A 19,142-nucleotide genomic window follows, 5' to 3' on the forward strand; every position below is an offset into this window, starting at 1 on the left:
GCCAGAGAACTTCATAAAGCTAAGAAAACGGAGAAGAGGAAGAAGAAGGACCAAACTCCCACGGAATGAGCTGACCTATTCAAGCAGACAAATGATGAGGATTCTCAGGCAGATGGAGAGATTGCATAAAATATTACTTAGTATCGTTAGGGGAGTTATGTTAGAGAATCAGTTTAAATGTCCTAATTGTGAAATATCCTCTTTACAGGAGAAGTTTGAATCACTTGATGCCCTGTGATAAGGTTTTATAGTTTAAATGTCACTGCTTGCAAAAGAAGCTTGCAGCGCTAGAAGCATGTTGTAGGCTTGCTTTGCAACCACAGTGTTTGTGGTTTTCTTTGATCTCTCTGAATAGGTTCAGTTGACCTGCTTTTAGCATGAGTTAAGAAGAAAGAAAGAGGCCTCCTCACAGTTAGAGATGAGGCGAGAAGTGAGCTGTGGTTTTAACACCTGCAGGCCAAGAAACGGTCAAAATGTTTATTAAAGTCCCTGTAAAGGCAATTCTAAAAAAAATTATAAACACATTATAAATGTTAGAAATGTATTGCTAAATCATATTACAAAGACTGTGAACTGTGAAGTACTGAACTGTGGAGTTAGACCGTTAAACAGTTTTTCACCATTGCTGTGTTCTGGATTTTTTGGGCGGGGCTAAAACGGGGGCTCGATGACGCACTGGAGCCCCTGAGCTCCTGGACACGCCCCTACTTGATGACGCACTGGAGACCCTGAGCTCATGGACACGCCCCTGCTTGATGACGCACTGGAGCCTATTCGCATCAGTTTGCAACTCAATCGCGAGTTACTGTCAGTACTATTATTTACTACAACCTACAGTTTGCTAGCTAGCTATGCCTTCGTCACGGAAATGCGTATTACCTGGATGCGATCACGTACAAAACAGATTGGTGTCCTTATTTAAATTTTCGAAAAACTATCATATCAACAAGAGGTGGATTAATTTTGTGAAGAGCCACCTTGATGGAGAGCTGAGGATCACCGCCAAAACCCGCCTCTGTAGTGATCATTTTACATGGGATAGTTTTATAAACTCGGAGACACCTGGGATTCATTCACTGATAATCCGCTGTAATGGTGAATGTGACCGAACTGACTATCTCCCACCTCGGCCTTCATCCTCCCGTCGCGAGTGGGCGTGGTTTCAGCGCAGCCAGCGGACACGCCCCCAGCGTTTGAGAGCAGTTTTTCAAGATTTTGATCGCTTATTTTATGTACTTGCCGGCTTTTTTTATCATTCAAATTTGGCTGGGTGGCTAATAACTATGGAAGCTTGTTTCCGCCACAAAATAAAAAAAATAAAAGATAATTGCGACTTTTTATCTCACAATTGCGAGTTTACATCTCGCAATTCTGACTTTATTTCTCAGAATTGCGAGATATAAAGTCAGAATTGCGTGAAATAAAGTCAGAATTCTGAGATATAAAGTCAGAATTGCGTGATATAAAGTCAGAATTCTGAGATATAAAGTCAGAATTGCAAGATATAAAGTCGCAATTGCGTCTTATAAAGTCAGAATTCTGACTTTTTTTCTCGCAATTGCGACTTTATATCACGCAATTCTGACTTTATATCTCAGAATTCTGACTTTATATCACGCAATTCTGACTTTATAACACATAATTGCGAGTTTATATCTCGCAATTCTGACATATTTTCTCAGAATTGTGAGATATAAAGTCCAATTCTAAGGGGGGGAAAAAAGACGGACTTTTTTTTTTTTTTACCTCAGAATAGTTTATATCTCACAATTCTGACTTTATAACATGCAATTGCGACTTTATATCATGCAATTCTGACTTTATATCTCCCAATTGCGTGATATAAAGTCAGAATTCTGAGATATAAAGTCAGAATTCTGAGATATAAAGTCAGAATTGCGTGATATAAAGTCGCAATTGCGAGAAAAAAAGTCAGAATTCTGACTTTATAACACGCAATTCTGACTTTATATCTCAGAATTCTGACTTTATAACACGCAATTGCGACTTTATATCATGCAATTCTGACTTTATATCTCCCAATTGCGTGATATAAAGTCAGAATTCTGAGATATAAAGTCAGAATGCTGAGATATAAAGTCAGAATTGCGTGATATAAAGTCGCAATTGCGAGAAAAAAAGTCAGAATTCTGACTTTATAACACGCAATTCTGACTTTATATCTCAGAATTCTGACTTTATAACACGCAATTGCGACTTTAAAACACGCAATTCTGACTTTATATCTCGCAATTCTGAGAAATAAAGTCAGAATTGCGAGATGTAAACTCGCAATTGTGAGATAAAAAGTCGCAATTATCTTTTAAAATGTTTTATTCAGTGGCGGAAACAAGCTTCCATAAATAACACATTTTTCTGTGGTGTGACAAACTCAGAACACATACTTAATTTTGACTTTACAGGGACTTTAAGCTCTTTATCGTAGGTGGTGCATATGAGACTATACACTAATGCTTATTGCATAATAGCTTTAGGGTCATGGAATATTCCAGACGGATATTTTACCATTTTAAGAATTGCACCATTGTAAGGGACAGCCTTAAAGCTTAAGACGGCCCCTATCAAACCATGTAAAAGGTTTTGTTTCCTGTTGCTCGGGGCCGCGCTTCGAGGCCTTAACGCATTTCTGTTATTTTTTTCCTTTTTGAATTTATTGTCTTTGTATTGTTCTGAAACTTTTTTAAGTAAAACGAAACCAATTTTTGGTGATTCGAAAAACTTTGAAAATATGTCTCAGAGTGATTTTTTTTCCTAGAGATATCTTTACTTTGTTATAGTTTAGATATTAATACTAAGCAAAAGCCCAGTGAAACGCCTCCCGGACTGAACTGGATCGGACGCCGCCAAGGACCGTGAAGCCATTTATAGCATCTTTAACCGGCAGGTAAGGGCAATCTTTGATTTTAATGGGTTATTGGGTTGTTGTAGATGGACTCAGATGTTACAGCGGTATAGAAACACAACTATATATATATATATATATATATATATGAGTTTGAGAAAAAAAAAGTTTATTTGAGCAATTCTGTCAAAGAAACAACACACTAAAGCATGCAAAGCATTGAAATACACATCAGTAAATACTGGTAACTTAAATAATATAGGGTAATAAAGTTAAATAATTTTTTTTTTTTTTAAACATTCGTTTTATATTTCCACACAAAGACGCATGATATAGCCTACAGCTCTGCGCTTTGAGAGGGATGTGAGACACAAGCAGGAAAGAGAAGCCATCGATCTCTTTTCTGATATCTTCAGGTTTTCAACTTATTGTAAAAGGTATGAAGAGCAAATTTTATCTTCCACAAGGGCAAGACATTTAGGCTATGTTTGATATTGCACTGCCAGAGAAAGCGAAACTAAAATCACCCGCGTGTGTGAAACGCGCTTTACAAATAAACTTGACGCACCTTACCATGTACCAATGAAGAAACGTTTATAATCCCCTTAGAAAATGGGTGAGACGTGAGTGAAGATTTTCGAAAAGAAACAAGAGATTCCATGCTGGGATGAGTCACGATTTTTGAATATTTGAGATTGATTTGTTTATTTAATTATAGAATATCAAATAGGTTGTGCGATTATTCTCTAAACTAAAATCACCATGTTTTCGGTGCTGTTGCGGTGGTGACCTATAGAGTTCATGTAACCAGATGGTGACACTGTCAATAACGCACATAACAGCGGTCACAAAGAACCGGCAAAAGTAATGATTATTTATTAATAAAGTGTTTTCTGTGTCAGTGTCGGCTGCCCAGATTAAGTTGACGATGCTGACTCGTGATCTTCGCAGTGAATACGCCTATAGAGGGAAATGCACATTTCATAGGGATTAGCCTACATAAGCAGAGAGTAGGCGGTGAATGTCACATAACTCCCACCTCCCGCTAGGTGCGACCTGCGCCGTAGACAGTGTTGGGTGTACTGTAGTACTGTAATAATATTACTTTTTTCAGTAACTAGTAGTGTAAGGCATTACTCGTCTGAAAATAGTAATATTATTACAGTTTTCCCGAGCTAGTTACTTGCGTTACATTTACCAGTAGCACCTTCATCACACACAAGGCACACAACACAGAGAACAGAAGGGAAGGGGAGGAGGGCGTGAATGGAACAGTGATTGGTCTGGGTTTGGCACGAGGTATCATTTACCATCACCGATTGGTCGACACGCGGCAGTTAAGGCCAATCAGGGATGACTTCCCTAATGAATATTCATGAGTCTTCCCCTACCATCCTGGGAAAAAAAATATAGCGCCCTGGACGCGCGCGCGCAGCCCGTTCACTCTCACCGCGTTCAAACAATACGAGCGCTGTATTGCTCTCTCTCCCTCGCGCATACAGTAAAAGGTCGGAAGACCGGTTGTGTTTTATAGACAATTTTGCATATAAATGACTATTTATAGGGCTTGAATTTAGGGGTGGGCGGTACACCGGTGTCATAGTCATCACCGGTGTGACATTGCGCCACGACATGGATTTTCTAATACCGTCAATACCGTAATAAATCAATTATGTTCCTTGAACGGCTGCATTTACATTAGGGCTGTAGTCAACCAAAGAAATGCTTAGTCGACCAAAGTCCTGTCCTGCACAATGATTAGTCGACTAAAAAAAATAAAAAATACAAAAATAAAATAAAGACGCGATGTTTTGCATTTTGATTGAACATTTATTAAACAATTGTCAGAGCATTTATAAAACAACAACGAAAAAACGTTTTTGTTTTATTGACACCTGGGATCCCCCGCGAAACGGTTCTCATTCGCGCTTGAATAAGGCCGGCGACACACTGGCTGCTGGCGTGAGAGTCTCAGCTGCGTTGGGTGTCTGTTTTTATTTCGGCTCCCATGTTAAAAGGTTGGAGTTTGCACACTGCCTGCGTGAGACACGCGTCTCAGGCGCGGCTCGAGCCACGCGGAGCCACGTGTATTGCTGCTGTTGCTTTGACATTGTGGAAAATAGAATAAACAAAATGTATTAGACTTTTTACCCGTTATTATCAATCTAAATTAATCTCGTTTTTAATTTAGGCAAACTTAATTTCGTTTTTCTTTATTTAAATTCCGTTTTTCTTTTTTTAAATTTCGTTTTTCTTTATTTAAATTTTGTTTTTTTCTTTATTTAAATTTCGTTTTTCTTTATTTAAATTTCGTTTTTTCTTTATTTAAATTTCGTTTTTCTTTAGGCCTATTTAAATTTCGTTTTTCTTTATTTAAATTTCGTTTTTCTTTATTTAAATTTCATTTTTTCTGTATTTAAATTTTGTTTTTTTCTTTATTTAAATTTCGTTTTTCTTTATTTAAATTTCGTTTTTCTTTATTTAAATCTACCCTTTACTGTGGCAGTAATTTGTTAGTCAGAAAAATATTAGACTACCTTAAAAGTATTGCTTAATTAACAGACTGTGTGCGTTTTATATCACTAGTGCAGTGTCCGTTCTCGGAGAATATAGCCGCCCTGCTCGCGTGAGGTGCGCCGCTTCCCGCTCGCGCTGTTCTGTAGTTTACTATTAATTCTGAACGTGTCGCGTGTCGCGTGTCTGTCTATATTGCACCAAATGCGACACTGCACTCCCTTGTGAAGTCGATTGGATGAACGGTTCTCGAAATAATCAAAATGCAAACGGACAGACAGACACATAGAGATTACTACCTATATTCCTTACTGAGCACGAAGCAGCAGTGCAGCCAGCCACAGGTGCGGTTCCCGAGTGTTCTACGTGGTGCGCTAAACTGTGGCGCTGTTACAAAATAGCCTAAATTAAAGCATTTAAAGTTGTGGATAAAACATAGGCTAATTATATTTAGAATACAGTAATATATAACTGCTTATAAAGGAATAAATATCAAGGAGTAAATCAATGAAAATTTCTTTATTGGTGAAAAAAAAAAAAAAATTATGCGACTGGTCGACCAATGAGAATGTCAGTCGACCAAGACGGCATCGAATTTTTTTTAGAATTTTTTTTAATTCTAAATAATAAGGCATTAAATTTTCTTCAAATGTTCAGTTGTGGTCTGAATACCTGTCCTTATACTATATATCTTGTTGTAAATAAAAAAGTAAAACACATTCGTATCAGCCTTGCACGTGGTAGGTAAAAGCGGAGTGGCCATTAAACGACTGGTGAAACATCGTGAAGAAAGGTCGGGCCTGTAGCCTATATACTATTTGAAAAGAGATGAGTGAAGTGTCAGAACCAGACGGAGAGACCGAGGCCACTGTAGAGTTAACTCTCGTTCCAAAAAGAGGAGGAACCTCCGTTATTTGGAACTGGTTCGGTTTTAAATCATCTGACACGGAGCAAACTTCAGTAATATGCAAGGTTTGCCGCCGTGTTGTGACCGCAAGAGGTGGAAACACAAGCAACCTGTTTCATCATTTAAAAAACACGCACGCCCGTGAATATGAAGAGGCAACCCGGGCCAAAACGAGCGCAAGTGGGACCAGCAGCACCAGCGGAGCGCGTCCCAAGACTACACAGCTTTCACTGAAGGCATCGTTTACTGCTGCTACACCTTACGACAAGAGTAGTAAGAAATGGAAAGATATTACCAGGGCAATTGCGCTATATATCGCAAAGGACATGGTGCCCATTCAAACCATAGAGAGAGATGGCTTCAGACATGTGGTTCACACTCTGGACTCAAGATACGAGCTGCCTGGTCGGAAATTTTTTAGCCAGAAGTGTCTGCCAGAGCTGTACACGGAGGTACGGGACAGAGTCATGAACGAAATTCGCCACCTTGAAGCCTACTCGGCCACTACTGATTTATGGTCCAGCCGAACTACTGAGCCATACATTAGCCTCACCATCCACTTCATTGACGATGACTGGAAGTTGCGCAGCAGATGCCTACAGACCGCCTTCTTCCCCGAAGACCACACCGGAGCAATAATTGCGTTAGGACTGAAGGATGCACTTTCCGCCTGGGGCTTGGATGAAGCGCGTTTGGTGTGCATGACGACTGACAGCGGTGCAAACATGGTGCGCGCTCTGGAAATCAATAAATGGACGAGACTCGCATGTTTTGGACACAGACTGCACAACGCTATTGGTAAGTTACACTTTCTAAACCTAACATTTTATATTCAGAAAATTTGTCAAGTCCTTTTCTGTTTGTAATAAAAAAAGAAAACAAAAACAAATTTAAGGCCACCACATTAGTATTGTATTTTTCATTGTTAGTATTGTTTAGCCGTGATTCCTCTGGGGACCGGATCAGAAAGTAAAAAAAAAAACAAATATAAAATTCAATTATCAGATTATATGAAAAATATTATTAAAAATATGTACAATATAAATGTATTTAAAATGAAAAAGCTGTACTATTTGTGCAGGAATGTGCAAAATATTGACCAACATACATACAACATGGCCTATTAGATTTGGAATAGCCTAATGTGCAAGGTGTCCATACAATAAATACTTATGCTGCTCTACAGTTAATGGTTTATTACGTTTTTCAACTATGATTACCTACTTTTCCCACTTATGCTAATATTTTTATCCGTTCTTTTTACTTCCCAGAGAGGAGTGTCCAACATGATGCTCGAGTTGCACGGGCCACAGGTATGTGCAAAAAAGTGGTCAGCACATTCTCCTACAGCTGGAAAAAGAAGAATGCCCTGACCAGTGCACAGAGAGAGCTGAACCTGCCCCCCCACAAGCTGATCACAGAATCCCCAACAAGGTGGGGGTCCCGTGTCAAAATGATGGAAAGGGTGTTGGAGCAGGAGAAGGCCATCACTCAAGTCCTGGCGGCAGACCAAAAGTCACGCCACCTTCTACCCACCTGGCAAGACATTGATGTGTTGGAGGCCATAACCAAAGCACTGAAGCCTCTGCAAGATTTTACAGATGCCCTGTCAGGAGAGGAGTATGTTAGTGTCTCCTATGTTAAGCCAGTCCTCCATCTACTCAATACAAACATTTTGAAGCCAGAAGAAGACAAAGCAGGACTGTGCGAGGACATCAAGAAGAGGGTCTTGGATTATTTGAATGAAAAATACAAAGATCCTGCCACTGATGAGCTGCTCAACATGGCAACATTCCTGGACCCACGGTTCAAGACCACCTACATGTCACCTGAAAAGTTGGAGGAAGTGTGGAGCAGAGTAGCTACAGAAACCAAAGCACTGGAGGAGAAGACAGCCACAGATGCCTCTTCCACAGAGGACCAAAGTGAGAGGGAAACTAGCACTGTACAACTGAAAAAGCCCAAACACAGCCTGGGCAGTTTCTTCAAAAAGTGTAGCAGTGCACCACCAAAGCAGCAGGGCATTGACATGGAGCTAGATGGCTACCTGCTGATGGTGACGGCTGACAGTGACTCTGATCCACTGGAGTGGTGGCGTCTCCAATGTTCCCACTTCCCGCGCATTAGCCGTCTGGCAAAAAAATACTTATGCATCCCAGCCACAAGCTCACCCTCCGAGCGTGCATTCAGCACAGGGGGCAATATTGTAACAAGCTCCAGGGCATCACTGAAGCCAGAAAATGTTGACAGGTTGGTGTTCCTGGCAAAGAACTTGAATGTCTAGTTTCATCAGAGTTCAGATGAAGAGAGAGTTAGTTTTTGAGAAAAGTACACATTATTACACTGTTCTTGTGTTATTACACTGCTAATTTTTGTTTTGTTGTACACTGTTAAGTAAGATCTTTAGGTTTTTTGCAAAATAAATGTTGAGAATGCATAATACTCTCCCATGTCTCTTTTTGATAAGGATACCTACCATTTACTTATTATATTATAAAAATATTAACTCTATTCACATACTAAAGAGAGACAGGACAGGCTACTCCTCCCAAAATGTACCAAAAAAAAGTTATACCGTGATATTATACCGTCACCGTTCAAAAGATGAAAAATACCGTGATATTAATTTTAGGTCATATCGCCCACCCCTACTTGAATTACAACCTGAAACTGTGCATGCGCGGGTAAAACTGCTGGGGTGAAACTGTGGCTCTGCGGCTCTGCAGACAGATATTATTGGGACAGATGGGGAAAAATGGAAGCGTCAACAATAGGCCGCTGTCAGTAGCCTGAAAGAGGCCTAGAAATAGGGTTTCGTTCCACCAAGTGGGGCACTAAATTTTCTTTTGCTCAATATGTTCAACGTTAATAAAAGGTATCCAAGCAAAAAGTTCTCCACGCATTTTCCTGCAGTTAATGAGAAATGTGTATTTATTGGCGCACTATATTGATTGCGTATCGATTTTCAACCAATCAGCATCGAGAATGTAAGTAGGTCACAGCCGAAATCAAGCCAATATCACTACGCACATGTAAACAGAGGAGGATGTAAGCAACGCATCTTCATCTGATAGCGGCGATCAAGCTCGATTAACACCCCGTAAAGTGTATTCTTCATGTCGGAAAAGATGGTGGGAAAGGTCCGCAGCTCTTTACTGAAGTCCGATGGGAAAAAATCAAGCAATGTGCGTAGGAATGGCTCAAAACGTCGGACACTACGGAGCTAACGTTAGCTATTGCTAATAAACATGTTGCCCTCCTGGACAAACGGGTTTCACCCGGCCTGATATCGGAAGGTATTCCGCTTCTCCTCCTCCCACTAAAATCTACCATAATTGAAGCTCCTCCCACAGTAATTCTCCAATAAATGCTGTAAATTCCCATTAGATACAAGTGAAGACGAGCATCAGGAAGAGCTGAAATCTGCAAAGACTGAGTTTATTAAAGGGGTCATGAACTGGATTGTTTTATTATTTTATAATGTTCCCTGGGGTGCCCTTATAATGTTAGTATGATTTTTACATCAAAAATGGTCATAATTTATAAATAAAAGCCATTTTTCCAAGCCTGATTTCAGGCTCAGATTTGAACGCTCAGTTTTAAGGGGCGTGTCTGCTGTGAGACTGCAGTGCAAACGCCCACTGCTGTGATTGGCTGACATGCTTGCATATGAAATAGCTAGTATTACATGAACTCTCTCGAAAACTTTTACTACGTTTTTACTATTACAGCTATCGAGATGAACAAATCGTGAAAAGTATCGTTTAAAGCATTATATTTAAATCTATTCCATCACATGAAAGGTTGCAGCATGATGAGCACTGAGCAGATGACAGACAGTCTGTTGATCGCGTGAATAAAGTAAATTTTTGCACTCTCACAAATGCTTACACCAAATTACAATGTAAACACGATGTGAATACACAGTAAGAGCTTCGTTGTGTAGTGTAACAGTGTCATTATTTCATCATGAGTTTGGTAAGTGTCCAGATAAGCTCTCGCGGCTCGCGCTGTGCTGTTTGATTGACAGCTTGGGCGAATGGAAAGGGATCGTTCTTTGATCGCTTTCTGTATATAATTTAATAACAGTTTAAAAAGATTATTTTCATAATACTACAAGAAATTATGTGAAGTTGATCGTTTAGTCACTGATGCATAAACAGTATTGAACGATGTGGGGAAATTGTCGGGAAATTGTGATTGACTGATTTAATAAAGTTTAACCATGCTGGAATCCGAAGGAAGCTTATGCAGACTGTCTTCTTCCACAAACAGGCACTGCACAATATTTAGTAAACAGCATGTTTATTGCTTGAAAGTAGCTCGATCCGGTTTAGCAATCATCATGTCGTCCTATGTTATTTAGCATGTTTGGGCGAAACGGTGGGCGGGGCTAAACAGGCCATGTTGAAGTAGGCGTTGATCTTCTTTTGTGGAGGCGTTTTATCCTCTTTGACATCATAGTTCCCCACTTTGAAAAATGAGTCGTTTGCTGAGCCTGATGTCTATAAAAGCTTTTATTGGACTAGCAAGGTAGTTTTCAGTTCTGAAATTTACAGGATATTATTATAGTATGATGGGCTCTTTGTCAAAAGCTCAAGGAAATTTTGATTTCTCAGTTCATCACCCCTTTAATTATCTGAATGTGCTCCTCCCGAACTTTGTTAATAAAACATCATTTAATATTTAAAAAAAAAACAGCAAAATGGTAATATTTTATAGTATTTGTCTACTTTAATGTCCTTTCACTTCATTTTTTTCTCTTGTATTATTTTGATGAATAATAATATTTTTCTTTCACTTCAGATCTGATGGAAGTGAAGGAGGAGAGAGAAGAACTGAGTGAAGTGAAGGAGGAGAGTGAAGAACTGAGTGAAGTGAAGGAGAGTGAAGAACTGAGTGAAGTGAAGGAGGAGAGAGAAGAACTGAGTGAAGTGAAGGAGGAGAGTGAAGAACTGAGTGAAGTGAAGGAGAGTGAAGAACTGAGTGAAGTGAAGGAGAGAGAAGAACTGAGTGAAGTGAAGGAGGAGAGAGAAGAACTGAGTGAAGTGAAGGAGGAGAGTGAAGAACTGAGTGAAGTGAAGGAGGAGAGTGAAGAACTGAGTGAAGTGAAGGAGGAGAGTGAAGAACTGAGTGAAGTGAAGGAGGAGAGTGAAGAACTGAGTGAAGTGAAGGAGGAGAGTGAAGAACTGAGTGAAGTGAAAGAGGAGAGAGAAGAACTGAGTGAAGTGAAGGAGGAGAGAGAAGAACTGAGGGAAGTGAAGGAGGAGAGAGAAGAACTGAGTGAAGTGAAGGAGGAGAGAGAAGAACTGAGTGAAGTGGAGGAGGAGAGAGAAGAACTGAGTGAAGTGAAGGAGGAGAGAGAAGAACTGAGTGAAGTGGAGGAGGAGAGAGAAGAACTGAGTGAAGTGAAGGAGGAGAGAGAAGAACTGAGTGAAGTGAAGGAGGAGAGTGAAGAACTGAGTGAAGTGAAGGAGGAGAGTGAAGAACTGAGTGAAGTGAAGGAGGAGAGAGAAGAACTGAGTGAAGTGAAGGAGGAGAGAGAAGAACTGAGTGAAGTGAAGGAGGAGAGTGAAGAACTGAGTGAAGTGAAGAAGGAGAGAGAAGAACTGAGGGAAGTGAAGGAGGAGAGTGAGGAACTGAGGGAAGTGAAGGAGGAGAGTGAAGAACTGAGTGAAGTGAAGGAGGAGAGAGAAGAACTGAGTGAAGTGAAGGAGGAGAGTGAAGAACTGAGTGAAGTGAAGGAGGAGAGTGAAGAACTGAGTGAAGTGAAGGAGGAGAGTGAAGAACTGAGTGAAGTGAAGGAGGAGAGAGAAGAACTGAGTGAAGTGAAGGAGGAGAGTGAAGAACTGAGTGAAGTGAAGGAGGAGAGTGAAGAACTGAGTGAAGTGAAGGAGGAGAGAGAAGAACTGAGGGAAGTGAAGGAGGAGAGTGAAGAACTGAGTGAAGTGAAGGAGGAGAGTGAAGAACTGAGAGAAGTGAAGGAGGAGAGTGAAGAACTGAGAGAAGTGAAGGAGGAGAGTGAAGAACTGAGTGAAGTGAAGGAGGAGAGTGAATAACTGAGTGAAGTGAAGGAGGAGAGTGAAGAACTGAGTGAAGTGAAGGAGGAGAGTGAAGAACTGAGTGAAGTGAAGGAGGAGAGTGAAGAACTGAGGGAAGTGAAGGAGGAGAGAGAAGAACTGAGTGAAGTGAAGGAGGAGAGAGAAGAACTGAGGGAAGTGAAGGAGGAGAGTGAAGAACTGAGTGAAGTGAAGGAGGAGAGTGAAGAACTGAGTGAAGGAGGAGAGAGAAGAACTGAGGGAAGTGGAGGAGGAACATCATGTCAAACCTGTCGCTCAAAGACTAAAAATACATTTTTAAAGAAAACAAGAGCCAAGAAATCTTTCACCTGCACTCAGTGTGGAAAGAGTCTCACACGCAAACAAAATCTTGTGCGTCACATGAGGATCCACACTGGAGAGAAGCCGTTCACATGTGATCAGTGTGGGAAGAGCTTCACAAAAAAAGAAAACCTTGATGTTCACATGAGGATCCACACCGGAGAGAAGCCGTTCACATGTGATCAGTGTGGGACTAGATTTACACAAAAAAAACATTGTAATGTTCACATGAGGATCCACGCCGGAGAGAAGCCGTACGCATGCGATCAATGCGGCAAAACATTTCGTAGTGCACCACACCTGAAGACACACCTGACAGTTCATACGAAGGAGAAGCCGCATTCATGTTCTGTGTGTGGAAAGAGTTTTTCACTGTGGTAAACTTTACATAGACATGAGAAAATTCACACTGGTGTGAGAGAGTACGTGTGCTTTGAGCGTGAGAAGACTTTTATTACAGCGAACAGTTTAAAACTGCACCAGAGAATTCACACTGGAGAAAAACCTTACAAGTGTTCACACTGTGACAAGAGATTCAGTCAGTCATCAAATCTGAAAACACATGAGAGGAACCACAGCAGAGAGATGAACACGTGTGATCAGTGTGGAACAAGTTTCTCTTTTAAAAGTCACCTGAAACGACACATGAAGATCCATACAGTGGATAAACCGGATCACCATGATCCATGTGGAGAGAGGTTCCTTCAGTTTTCTTCTTTACTCTCAAATGGAAAACAATCACAGTCTGAGATCACAGTAAGTAGTTCATCTTGATGTGCTGAGCATTAAAGTATCTCCTGTGTAAGTTAGTTTCCTAACAGCCATGATGAGCAACAGGACATCTTGGTGGTTGTTTGCTATCTGTTTTTCTTTTTTTTTCATATTATGAGATATTAAGTTATAATTATAAGAAAGCATCTCATTATTACATACAATTTTCATTATGAGAAAGTATCTCATTATGAGACCATTTCTCATTGTGAGATGTTAAGTCGTTATTATGAGAAAGCATCTCGTTATCATGCAATGTTAAGTTATTACGAGAAAGTTTCTAATTATTATGAGATACTAAGTCATAATTATGACAACATTTCTTATTATTGAGACTTACATATTTACATTGTTTGCGCAACTGTGATGGAAAACAGGCTTCCATACTTTGTCCCCCAACATCATGTGACTTAAACAGACGAATGTAATTCAGCTTTCTGTTTCTAACATCTGCTTATTATTAATTAATTTTATCAATTAGTGCTGCAGCCCTAGTAGTAAGTTGGTTTTGATCATTAAAAACAATTGAAAAATCATGCATATTATCATTTTTGGCAGAACTGCCAGAAAGCATCTGGAAGGAGAGGACGGAGAGAACGCCAGTGATCCAGAACCTGCAGAATGAAACATCATGATACTGAAGAACAAAGAGGTTGGTGTTTATTCTTGATTCCTCATTCATTCTTCATGATGAAGAACATGCTGATGCTCACCAGATTTACATTGTTTCATGACCAATCTAGTGTTGTGTAACACAAATCATCTTCATGACATTAAAATAGATCATAATCGTGCACAGCAGTTGTTGACCAGATTTGATGGGATTAAAATGTCAATTGAACTCATCAGTGATCTCGACTTTTGAGCTTCACTTTTCATTTCAAGTTTGTCTCTCATTTGAAATCTCATGATTTAAAGGGTAACTAAACCCCTGGTCAGAGCCTGACTCCACCCACTGGCAATATTTGAAAAATGCTAAAAAAGTGGGCAGACCCCAGCGGAGATAGAGGGGACGAACCGTGAGCGGGAGGGGGCGTGCACCTGAGACCCGCTGTCAGACTCTCTAAAATGGAGAGTGACTCACAGGGTCGCAAGACGACATAAAGTACATGCATCTGATGAGTTTTATCGAGTTGATGTCAATAGCGCGCGCTCTCTATAGGCATTTTCATATTTTGCCGCTATGTGAAAAAATCCAGCAAAATGCGCTGACGCGTTTGTCGACCCCAGAGGATAACTTTAGCCTAAACATAAATTGTGATTAAAATATATATGATCACTCACATCAAGACACCGCTACGGTGGTCGAGTCCATGCAGGAGGAGCAGCGTTTGGCACTGCGTCGCTTTTCAGCGCGAGCTGTGTGGAGAAGCCCATTTCCACCTCTATTGCGTTGGAAAAGCAATTCCGCGTAAAATGCAGGTTTCACACTCACGGTCTTTCAGGCCAAGTGCATGCAACCACTGGCGCCTAATTTCCAAGTCTGCTGGAAAGCTATGCAGTCCAGGGGTGCGTTTCCCGAAAGCATCGTTGGCCAACTATGGTCGCAAGTTCATCGCAATGTCCATTGAACTCTATTGGTAACGACGGAACTTGCGACCACAGTTGGCCAACGATGCTTTCGGGAAACGCACCCCAGCAGTGCTGTTGCCACTAGCAACACTACACCTACCACTGTACTAAATACAGATAAATCTACGCTAGCTCATCCAAGGGCGTGGTGAGCTCGTACCAAGGGAGGGCGTGGTGAGCTGGAACCTGCTTACGTCACACAGTACCGTTTACGTCACGCAGTACCGCAACATCCAATAGGAAAATTCAACTGCAGTAGCCACCGTTCAACCCTAAGAGGGCAGCACTCAGACGTTTTTACACCATATATTATAGAATTAAAACACTTTATACCCAAATGTCAAAAAAGTTACTCGAATCAATGAACAGCACTAATAAAGCCCCATTCTTACAGATCATTAACTAAAAAAATTTGGTTTAGGGTTTAGTTACCCTTTAATGTTTCTTTTAGACTTGATGGACGTGAACAATGTAACAACTGAGACCAAATCAGACACAATTATTTGGCTTATGTACCATAAGTCTTCACACTCCACTCTGGAATCTGTGGTTCCATCTTCCCCCAAACAGGGCAAAGAAGGTCTTCTCGTTATCATGGCCACGATCAGATAAGTTGGTTTTATGGGTGTAAAGGAATGTGACCACGTGCTCGAAAGAGAGAAAGACAATGGGAAGACAGAAACAATCTTTAACACAGACTTTGCTGCATTAATCAGAGACGAACTGATCTAGAAATGAACATGCATCCCAGAAACTGTGTGAAGGATTATTGACTGTCCTGTGTACTATTATGTATATAATATGGTATGTATTTTTATTATACCACCAATGGTCAATGTAACCTTACCTGTATCATGTCTCCTATCTAATTAATCCTCATTTAACCCCCTGGGGTCTAAGGTGTTTTTGGGGTCCTTGAGATGTTCTGACATGCCCTGACATTTGTGCGTTTTTCAGTTGCTTATAAACATATTAATGGCAAAGTTGTAAATAAACTCTATATAGCACAAACAGGGCTACCATAATATGTGAGCAGCATGCATGTACATGTTTGTATTTTTGAGAGAATAATGTTTATGCATGGTTATTGAAAAAACTAAAAACTAAATTTTCTGAAATAAGGCCACAAAACACATACTAAATATGTGTCAATAAGACTTTTGATTAATGGATGTTGTCGCCTAGAGTTTTTTCTTCTAAAAAACCTAATGAGCCTAATCATTCACATAATACAATACATTGATTTAAATTTTGCAAAACACTTTCTGTTTGGAAAGGCAATATGCGGAGTGGGCGTCAACGATCATGCATATTTAGTGGTTCGCACCTGAGGAGACAATGGGGCCCGCATACTTAATGAGCCGTTCATTCAGGTGTGTCACAAGAAAGAATGCAAGAGCAACAGTTGGAAGCATCTAAATATTTTTATTTATTTATTTTTTCTACAAATTGTGCTTGCAAATTGGCCTATAATATTCAAGGAAAACATGTCTAGTAATTGTGCAGTTAATTCTCATACTGTATTTTCAGTTTTGGAATATTTATCCTCTCCCCAAATTTGTCACTAATAAAACACAATAAAAATTATTTAAAGAAAAGGCTTATATTTATCTTTTAATATTTTGTTTACATATACCTTGTAAATATATATATATATATGTTTTTTTTTATTAATAAAGTTACAATTACAACAACAATTCAAGTGTAATCTTTCTTTGTAAAAACTAAAGTATAAATTTGATCATACATATTTCAAAGTTAAGGATTCATTACTTGAATATAGCCAAGGTTACATTGGAATAAACACTATAACAAATTATTTGATTACTTTATTTTTGACAAAACATACTATATTTAACATATGAGCAAAAATTGGCAAACAAAAGCTTATTTGAGGTGGCAGATATTTTACAGTAAAAATGTACAATCTATCCAAAACTAATCAATGAAATGTTGTCTTTCATATGTCTGTAACATAGTAACTTTCATTTTTATTATAAGAAATATAAATGTTAATTTGCAGTTTAATACTTTGCTTATACAAATACATTTTATTTCAAAATATTTCAGTAGATTTTTACTCAGTATAGCGATACAGTTTGCTAAAAGCGAAACATTCATTCACAGACAGAAACGCGATTCAAATTTAAACCATCTTTTGCCAGTTGTGGTAAACAGCGTATCTCTGCCGTTCATTCATTCACGCACAGAAACGCGATTCACTTGAGAATGAAAAAAAAAACGTACTACAGCATTCCATAGCTCAGGATCTGTTGCTCCTCGAAATACCACCACTTCTGAGGTACATTTTCCATTATAGTATTATTCCTCACAGCGCTGCGAGACTGTGTAAACAAGTACAATGATCTGAATAAACTTGATGTGTTTTCTCGAGCTGATGTGGGCGTTCACAGTTTGCAGGATTGCCTCAGTCATTTGCGTTTGAATAACGCGCGCTCACCGTGGGCGGGGTCAAATTAAATATAATGAGCTGTGATGAGAACGACTGACATCGCTCTCTTTTCATACAGATTGCATAAACTGAGAATATTTGTTTTTTATAAAAATGACTTCATTTAAAAGAAGAGAATTCAAGCTTCATGTCTGTGTGTCTATGTCTGTTTGACTGAGTATTCGCTGAGTTATGGTTCATTTTCGGACGCGTTTCAGAATGGACTACACTGACAGAGAGAAGGCAGAACTCGCTTCGTGTTTATTTTTCTTTATTTGACAAAAAGTACAACACTTTGTTTTTATTGTGAGTACACACAAAAATAATACACACTTAACAGGATCGATTGATGTATAACACAAGTATGTAAAATCAAAATCAACAGATTATTTTGGAGTCTCCTTTGCACTGATAAGGAAAAAAGCGAGCAGATCACGCCGGCGTGATTGCCGACCTCAGAGGGTTAAAAGCTCTATTGAGAAATTTAAAACATGGAAAGTTTAAAAAGCAATCATATCAGGATACTTCATGACTTTTAGAGCTAAAATTATTCCTGATTCAAGCAGAATCTGCAGAAAATAAAAAAGGACAATAACAATGAGATGTTGATAAAAATGAGTAAAGAGTTTAATCAATCATTATATGAAGAAAATACAAACATTAAGTAAAACTGAAAGAGAATGAGACATATCTCTCTCTTTACTGACTTATAAGAGCCAAAACATCTCAAGAGAAGAAAAGTGTCAGTTTCAAAGAAACATGAAAGTATATCTTGCATTTCCAAGAGTAGAAGTGGAAGAGAAACTAGATGTAAAAACAATGAAGAACGAGTAAAAAATAATATCAGATTCATGTCTCTCTTAAAAGTGTTATGGTCTCTTCTTCAGCTCCTGAACTTTGCCTCCAAAGGTTTTTCCAGTGTGAATTTTCTGGTGCTCTTTCAGTTCTTCTGTAGTGAAGGACTTCCAGCATTTCGCTTCTCCCCAGTGTGAACTCTCATGTGAATCTTCAGACTTGATTTTCATGTGAAGCGTTTCTTAAACTGAGGGCAGGAGACATATTTATTGCCTTCTGCTTTTCCTTTCTTGTTCACGTCCATCAGATCTAAAAGAAACATTAAATCAAGTGAGTTTCAATGGACTATTTTATGCAAACAACTTGCTAATCATGTCTTACTCATGTAGTTAAAGTAGTGATGGGCGATTTCGAAACACTGCTTCACGAAGCTCAGACACTTTTATGAATCTTTGATTCAAATCATGTTCAGATTTGTGGTGGTTCAGAGCGTGTATCAAACTGCGAAAGTCACGTGATTTCAGTAAAAGAAGCTTTGTTGCCTCATAACCGTTTCGAAATGTCAATGATCTCTGTGAACCCATCATGCAGTGAACCATTGAACAAGTGTCTATGGGTTTTGCCTGATCTCTGATCTGTTTTAAACATTTGTAGACGTTTTAATGAGACTTTTGTATTATAATACAATTTTAGTAGTTGATAGTCTCTTATTCGCCTGTTTAGCTGAGCAATCCATGCAAAAAAAAAAAAAAAAAAGAGCCCTGGAAAAGTATTAAAACCCACATTATACAGATACTTAATATTTATGATATTAAATGATTTGTTGATTGCATTTGATTGATTACCCTCAATAACACATTTGCAATAGTTTGTAAAAGGTGTTTTTAA

General features: G+C 39.2%; 1 protein-coding gene across 1 annotated transcript; it reads left to right on the forward strand.

Annotated features, from left to right (window-relative positions):
* Positions 1-6,610: 6,610 nt before the first annotated feature.
* Positions 6,611-18,451, forward strand: LOC308695161 (E3 SUMO-protein ligase ZBED1-like; the record flags this gene model as incomplete). Its single annotated transcript, XM_081373162.1, has 4 exons — positions 6,611-7,082; positions 7,556-8,534; positions 13,294-13,420; positions 18,347-18,451. 4 exons carry the CDS (start codon positions 6,611-6,613, stop codon positions 18,449-18,451), a joined length of 1,683 nt encoding a protein of 560 aa, XP_081229288.1.
* Positions 18,452-19,142: the final 691 nt, after the last annotated feature.

This window comes from Scardinius erythrophthalmus (assembly GCF_964197995.2).
Source record: "Scardinius erythrophthalmus genome assembly, chromosome: 1".
Lineage (NCBI taxonomy): Eukaryota > Metazoa > Chordata > Actinopteri > Cypriniformes > Leuciscidae > Scardinius > Scardinius erythrophthalmus.